Genomic DNA, 8,360 nt, shown 5'->3' on the forward strand with positions numbered 1-8,360 from the left:
TTAATGTCACGTGGACATCTACACATTGAAAAATAAGTGACCTAAAGCAAAACTTTCAATATCTCTAAAACTCATTCAGTATATGTATCCAGTCATTTCTAAGTTAAGGTCACATCACAGAATTGTCTATCCTTTGTTGTCCATGCCAGGAAAAGCTCCTGTTTATATCCAACGAAGGCCTGTGACAGCTGCCGAAAAATAGCATTAGTCACCCATAAGCTCCAAATTTGAAAAGAAAAAGTATATTAGACAGTATACCTATTTTTTTTAGTAGATAACATTGTATGGAATAGTGATGAACACTATATAATTACATTTATTTTTTGCTGCATGCCAACATATATATCAGCCTGACAGAACTCCATTAGTCTGCTTTTACAAGGGCGTTTTGGCTTTCCGTTTCTGAGATCCTTTCAGGGCTCTCACAAGGGGTCCAAAACGGATCAGTTTTGCCCTAATGAATTCTGAATGACAAAGGATCCGCTCAGAATTCATCAGTTTGCCTCCGTGCTTGCAGCGTTTTGGTGTCCCTCTGATGGATCCGTTCTGACACACAATGTAAGTCAATGGGGACGGATCAGTTTTCTATGACACAATAGCAAATGGATCGGTCCTCCATTGACTTTCAATGGTGTTCAAGACGGATCTGTCATGTTTATGTTAAAGATAATACAAACAAATCGGTTCTGAATGGATGCAGAAGTTTGTATTATCTGAACGGATCTGTCTGTGCAGATCCATGACGGATCCGCACCAAACGCAAGTGTGAAAGTAGCTTTAGTCTGACACAGGACAAAAGAGTGTCCTTTTGGCTTCTGCCAGACTAATAGAGCTCTATTGATATGCTTTACTTATACTACAAGAGCTTTTCACATTGTACACCCTAAGCAGACGTCACAATGATAAGACTATATCCTGACTTGTAATGCACATGGCCAAAACTATTTTGACAGGAAGTGTCATGTATTCTTTTTGCTGGATGGTTAATGATCAATTGCTTGCTCATATATATATAAATAAATATATATATATATATATATATATATATATATGTATATACATGTATGTTTCAGCATCCTGTAAATGTATTTTCTGTTTTTCAAGGAGGCTGATTCACGACCATGGCATCATTATATGTACCAGTCAAAGTATCTTGAGCAGCAAAAAGCAGATGAAATAGATCGAGAGAAAAAACTAAAGGAGGAAAACTCAAAAACTCCTAATAAAGAAACGGTATTACCAGTTCCATTGCAAGTTGCAAAAGAGGAGGTCAAAGAGATCAAGCGCCCAGAAATGCAGTTAGTGGAAGATAACAAGAATAAAAATGATGAGCGGAAAACTCCCGTAAATTGGAAGGATTCCAGAAATGCAAGAGTTGCTGTTTCATCCCCTATGAGTCAGCAGCATCAATCGTATATTCAATACTTGCATGCCTATCCATATACACAGATGTATGATCCAAATCATCCAGCATATCGTGCAGTGTCTCCAGTTTTAATGCACAGTTATCCAGGTTGGTCTGTTTATGCTTTCAATGAACTCTAAGTGATTTTTTTTTTTTTTTCAGTTTTGTGACTAACAATACCCTTTTAGCACATGTTAATATCACCATTAAAGAAAAAAAAAAGAGATACTTCATCATTTGGATATTGCCTTACTTTTCTACCCAGGCTTCATGTTTCACAATATATCCAGTATGATGCCTGACCAAATATATATCCATAGATATTTTCATAGAAATCAATCATATATCCATACATTAACTACATTAAAAATAGGATTCTTGTTATCCAGCAGCTAAAAATCCAACCAGGTCCCGCGGTTTTATTTAATGAGTCACATTCAGGGAAGTTCCATTTTGTTTAGTAGTTCAATAGCTTAAAACAATCACTTGACGAGACAAGATCACTTGTAATAATTGTGCTTACTAGACAATTTACCAATGTGTTGTACTGTATATTATTGAAATATAAAAAAAATCACTGGAAAAATATTAGTCAGCCAATCACTCTTGGCTATTGTAAGTCTAGAGACAATGGGTGAAAATGGACAGAAATTTTGAATATTATTTGTTTGATACTTGTACCTTGTTTACTGAGGAGTTAAGTAAAACTTCAGATTTACCAATATGTATTTCAAATTCACAAATAACATTTAAAAAAAGTTCAGGCTGAACTGGATGGACAGATTTCTTTTTTGATCCATATAAGCTATGTTACATTCCAATTGTGGTAAATTGACAACACGAAAATAATAGAATAGTGAAATTATAAATGAATTATAAATGTATTTCCGTTTATAATAATAATTTTTTTTTTGCTATACAGGAGCATACCTTTCACCTGGCTACCCCCACTACAATGTTTATGGGAAGGTATCAGGTAGAGATGAATCTGAGAAAGTCAGCACCAGCCCCAACATTAATACCAAATCAACTTCTGAATCTAAAGCACTAGATTTACTGCAACAACATGCAAATCAATATCGCACCAAGTCACCTGCTGTAAGTTTATTTTTATTTTTTATGTCATATTCTATTGTTGATAATGTTCATGTTTTTTTCATAGCACTGATATGTAGTCTTGTATCAAAATGATCTTAAATACATTAATCAAGATCAATGGTATATTCTTTATTCTGTAAAATGAATGGAAATCTCTGCTATGTGTTGGTAGAGTGTATTTGGGGAATGAACAAAAACTTAGATTGTTATAATTCCATCATTGGTTCAAAGTATTCAGTCAGTGTTTTTTTAATAGATGTCCAAATAGGCTAATGCAAGAATGGAAGGGGTACGGCCTCTCATTCAGACTTTGTATGATCATCACATGTTTTTTTATATGGTCATTGGTAGCAATACAAAAATTGTACTCTATACATTGCCCTCTTAACTAGAAAATGCAACCTCTGTAATGTTCTATACTCCAGTCTAGTTTACTGAAATACAGTAGACATTAAAATGAATGAACTCAACTTTCTCCTTAGAAGGCATGATATAAGTTATTGATGCATAGGTACTATAGGTGCTTTACAATAGACTGTACTGACTCCACTTATTCATAATATATTATTGGGGCCATATATGTTGCATCCCCTTGGATAAATGGTTCGATCTTATGGACCTATTATTTTATATGTTAACCAAAGGCAAAAATAACTTTCTAAATAATGTATGTATCTAGGATTGATTTCTTCTAGTAAAATATATTAAGGTTGTGTTCTTTTGGTTATATAGCTGGCAGAAAAAGCTTCAACTGAACGGGAGCGAGAAAACGAGAGAGAAAGGGACCGACATTCTCCTTTTAGCCAACGGCATCTCCATACACATCATCACACACATGTTGGCATGGGATACCCCCTGATACCTGGGCAGTATGACCCATTTCAAGGTTTGTGTACTTTCAGTTTTTAAATGTGTTTTTTTACCAATCAGTTTGACTAGTTAATGGTTGACAAACTAATTTTGTCATGGTTTTAGTTTCCAATTTTCTCTGTTTTTGTGTAAACAAGGTCCAAATAAATCTTACTACAACAAATTCATATTTTTTGCTTTCTTGATCTATAACCACCAAAGAAAGTAATGTGTATGTCAAACAATGCAGAGTGACATTGCCTTTGACCTAGAAAGGCTTTTGTATTATATTATCCATTGTTAGTTTGGATTAGTTTAATATATGAAGGCTTCTGTTTTACATTATCCATAGTTGGTTTGGATTACTTTAGAATATATATTTTTTCCCTGTTCAAAAAGTACACTACAAATTATGGCAAAGGCCTTGTTACAAAATGCCATAAGTACTCTGCATACAATAAAGCAAAAGTATTAACATGTCCACCAGATGCATGGTCATCTTGAAAGGAAGTTACGCAAGTAGCTTTCTTAAACTGTTTGCAGTTGCAGTCTTCTTTTTTTCTTTTTAGCTCAATAGCATGCTACATACATGATATTGAAAGCATATGCCCACATTTTTCAAATTTAGTCACAAGTCAAAACCTATTTAAATGGTTGTTGTGTGAATTTTTCCACAGCTCACCAGCCCCAATATACATGACACTTTGTTTCATTCCAGTTGATCATGTTATCTATATGTAAAAAAAGGGACAGAGTTTGTGTGCATGTGCACTGCATTCAAGTGAATGTTCTCACATGAGGCTTTTCCTCTAGGGTTGACCTCTGCTACCCTTGTTGCCACTCAGCAGGTGGCTGCTCAGGCATCTGCATCCGGTATGTTTCCTACACAAAGAAGGTAAATTGAGTATATCCTAGAAAACAACATTGTGTGTGTATAATATATATAACATATATGTAATATATGTACACACTCGCTTATTCATACTTATGCACTTACAAACTTATGAGTTGTGGAACTTTTCAGTATTGGGAATATGGCAGATAAATAAATAAAAACACATTTTTTTGTGTGTCTGCTTATTCACTATATGTTTTATATGTTTTCAAATGCCAATTTTAGACATTCACACACTGAGAAAATACTAATGATTACATTCCGATTTTTTTTAATGAAAGATCATTTTTATGAATGTCAATGTAAACATTATATAGTCATAGTGAGCTTTGTAAAATATAGCCAGTGATCTCTGTCAAGGACATCTTTTTATCCTGGTTCATAGCTTGCCTTATAAGCACAACATAACAAAATTTGAGTTTCCTTGGAAACTGAATTAATTTTACTGTTAAAAGAAATGCTTAAAAGTTCCCTATATGTGGTTTGTAATCATTTGATGTAACGCATATGTACATAATGTTGTTGATTTGTTCATTACAATCTAAAGGTGATTACCCATATCTGTCATACATGTGTTTGTCTCATATTTTGCCCTAAAGTTGGCAAAAAATTGAAATTCAAAATAGGAAAAATAAAGTTAGTATCAACAGGTATCTTTAGATAAAATAGGTGAAACTATCAATAACTGCTTTATTTTGAGCAACACAAGTTAAGCTTGGCATACACATTTAATAGCTGTCGGTTGAACAATCATTCAGCTGACAGGTGTCTCTCCCAACTCCCTCTAAGGTCCCCCATATACATTTGGTTTGGTCAAACGTATACTTGCATTTTATAGGTAGACGGGGAAAGGCTGCTGCCAGATACCTTAGGCATTGGGCAAAAACACTCACTTTGCATGATCATTCTCTCCCTCCCATCTCTTGATTGAGATTTAGGAGCTCCCCACACACATTAGAGCATCAGCTGAGCCTGCCATTCTTGGCCGGTTCGGCCGATGATACACTACTGTGTATGGGGTCCTTAACTTACAGGGCCAATAACTCTAGGCAGGCTTAGGGAGATGGAGAAGAAAAATATTTTCATTATAGGCAATAGGGTAAGACTGAGCAGAGAGTTGATATCCATTAGATACATCTTCTTCAAGGTCTACATTTTCCATTTGGCTCTGAAAGGTGTTTACATTAAACAGGTCATACACATTAGAAAAATATTGGCTGAACCTGCCAACACCAACAGGGTTGACAACTATCTAGTCTGTAATGGAGGCCCCTTATTGCACATCAGATGATTGGGGTCCTCCCAACTCTCAACAGCATAATCATTCCTTCTGTTCCTGGTGAGACAAGTCACTGCCATAGTCTGCCAATGACTTCCCCAACTCTCCCCATTCAGAACACATGCATGCTCTGCTAAGTATGACAAGCTTGGGGGAGAGAGCTGTTGGCTCATTTATCTAATGTACAGTATATGGCTTCCCTTATGACAAATTTGGAACTACACAATGTTTTATAAAAATACTTAGGAGCATAGCTATCGATGTTAGGTAGATGGTAATTGATCCTCAGAAAGGGAAAAATTAACATATTGACAGGTTATCTTTAACTAATCTACCAATCTATGCCCACTAAACACATGGCCAGCAAAAAATCTTAATAGTATGTTTGTAATGTAGCTGGTCGTTTAGTCACGGTTAGCTGGTGTAATATCTAGATATTTGGATGTAGTCCAAAACAAGATCCTCTCCATTATACCCAATAGGTCATGTTTTCAGTATTTACTCAGTATTGCACCAGTGGTAGAAGTACTGTTTGGAATTACCACAGATGTTCTCTCTTTGGGCTATTCTCAAGTCACGGCCTGTTTAAAGTCCATGAGAACTGTTGATTCTTGCTGCTGGATCTATCAATAAATCTTCATAGTTCTTCTTAGAGATATATATCCTAAAATAATTATAAAGTTTGTGTTCTCTTTTAACTATTCATAAAATAACAAATTATTATATATGATTGTAAAAATGCGGTAGTATACTTAAAAAAAAATGACAGATCATCACATACAGTGCAGAAAGAGGACACTCTTGAAGTCTTAAAGGAATCAGTTACAGTATTCTACCTTTTTAACTGAGGAGCGTTTCCACTTTATACCATTTTAGTTAAATTTCAAACTGCAGTTTAATCTTATACAGTCTTAGATTTTTGTCACATGGATTTACAATGGCCAGTAGTTACCATTATACAGATTTGTACCTAAGATGAGCACTATTTCAACAATGAAACTTTATAGTCTGAAGTTATCACTGAGTAAAGGGCACCTAAGAGACAGCAGGGAATGCATGTTTGAATCTTTAAGTTATTGTCTGTTCAATTAGATGTAAGGCAAAATAACGTGCTGCCAATGTGAATATTACGATATCTGTACAGTAAAGTGATTATTTTATGCATTCAATGCCTGACATGTATAATAAATGTATCTTCTCTTTCTCTTTTAGGGAATGAATACATTGAAAATGTACATTAGATCATGTGACTGGATCACATGGAAGAGCAATTTATTACAGACATCAGTTCCATGGTGTTTATATAAGAATGCCTTAGTGGCAGGCAAAAAAAATAAATAAAAACATTTCATTTTTGGGTTTATTTCTCCTTTTTTGTAAATTTCAGATTTTCTTTTTATAACAGAGTAACATGTTTCTGTAATTAGGATGATTGTGGCCAGGTGTTTATATATATATATATATATATATATATATATATATATATATAAATATACCATGGACATAACCTTGTTTTGTATATTAACATGCACACAAATATATAAATATATATATATATAAATATATATTCTTTGATTTTTTTTTGTATCGGTAACCAGGCTCGCACATATGTAGGGTCTGCTGCTAAACTGCACACCAACCAGTAAAATGTATTTGTCATGTTGGATAGTGTTTACTGGCTGTTGATTATTTTTCCCTAAAATGTAAATAATGTTATGTTTCCATGTGCCTGAAATTTGCAGAAACTAATCATATTGGCCATAGGCTATCAGAAGCAGGCTGTAATTATGATACTTTGGTACAATGTAGATGTCTATTTGGTGGCTCCCTTTAAGATGCATCTGTGTAAAATGTTACTGTAATAATTGTTTTATTGTAATTGTGTATTGTGAAAATATACATATGGAAGGCATGGGGTTGCCAGTACCACAGGTAAAGTAAATAAAAGGGTTGTACATAATGTATAAATTAAAATAAGTAAATAATGAACATCTGTGAATAATAAAATGTCTCTTTTAATCTTGAATGACAAATAACCTGAAAACCTGCATACCACAAGACATCTGTGATTGTTCTATTACTTGAATAGTCCTGCAGTCTTTTTTAATGTTTACAATTATCCAGTTTTAGAAGAGAGAATATAATGCCATTGCCTGGTTACTTGTTTTATGCTGTAATCTAGTTTATTTTATGTAAAATGTATAATGAATGCTTTCTTTTTATACCTGCCTTAAATAATTTGGCAATCAAAATAAAAGAAGTTGTTTTTGTATAGTCTTGTCTATTGTGGTGGTATTGCGATTTTTGTAAAGGGTGTATTTTTTGCAAAATTCTCAAAGAAAATGGAGGGACATAATATCTCAAAACATAAGAAAAGAACGCATTGACAAATGCAAATTAGACTATGGCCAGTTTTCTTAGTGGAACTGTCTTTACAGAAGCTCTGAATAAGGAGGTGTTGGACATATTCTCTGACAGTGAGATCCCAGGCATTTCATCCTCCACAAATTGTAAGGCAGCATTCAATGACCTGTATACAGGGTTCAAAGACAACATAAAATCTTGGTGGGAGATTAGATCCCTGGAGAGCTATATTCAACATAACATAGTCCCCAGTGGCCTACGCATCCCAATAGTCCCTGCAGATAGAATTTCTCTAGCCTCCCCGGGGCTGTGAAGTAGAACTGACTAAGAGTTCACTTAATTTGATGAAAATCCTCTTAGAGGAAGAAAAGGCCCTTTTTGAAAAAACCTCTGAGAAATTATGCACTTTGAAAGAGGGTGCCTTGAGGTTTGAAAAAGATTCAGACTTTAAAAGACGTGAGACCTCATTA

General features: G+C 34.4%; 1 protein-coding gene across 4 annotated transcripts in view; it reads left to right on the forward strand.

The window, feature by feature from the left end:
- The window catches only part of ZNF608 (zinc finger protein 608), a 74,039-nt gene extending 66,241 nt beyond the window's left edge, over window positions 1-7,798 (forward strand). For 2 of the 4 annotated variants that reach the window (XM_044275873.1, XM_044275872.1), the window contains exons 7-11: window positions 1,105-1,513; window positions 2,328-2,503; window positions 3,236-3,389; window positions 4,166-4,247; window positions 6,739-7,798. In XM_044275873.1, coding sequence (XP_044131808.1) covers window positions 1,105-1,513; window positions 2,328-2,503; window positions 3,236-3,389; window positions 4,166-4,247; window positions 6,739-6,745 — 828 coding nt within the window. In that variant the 3' untranslated portion in view covers window positions 6,746-7,798. Of the gene's footprint in view, window positions 1-1,104; window positions 1,514-2,327; window positions 2,504-3,235; window positions 3,390-4,165; window positions 4,252-6,738 lie in introns of those variants that run through there. The other 2 variants (XM_044275875.1, XM_044275874.1) reach the window with 2 other exon arrangements.
- The last annotated feature ends 562 nt before the right edge of the window (window positions 7,799-8,360 follow it).

Source organism: Bufo gargarizans, chromosome 1 (assembly GCF_014858855.1).
Source record: "Bufo gargarizans isolate SCDJY-AF-19 chromosome 1, ASM1485885v1, whole genome shotgun sequence".
Lineage (NCBI taxonomy): Eukaryota > Metazoa > Chordata > Amphibia > Anura > Bufonidae > Bufo > Bufo gargarizans.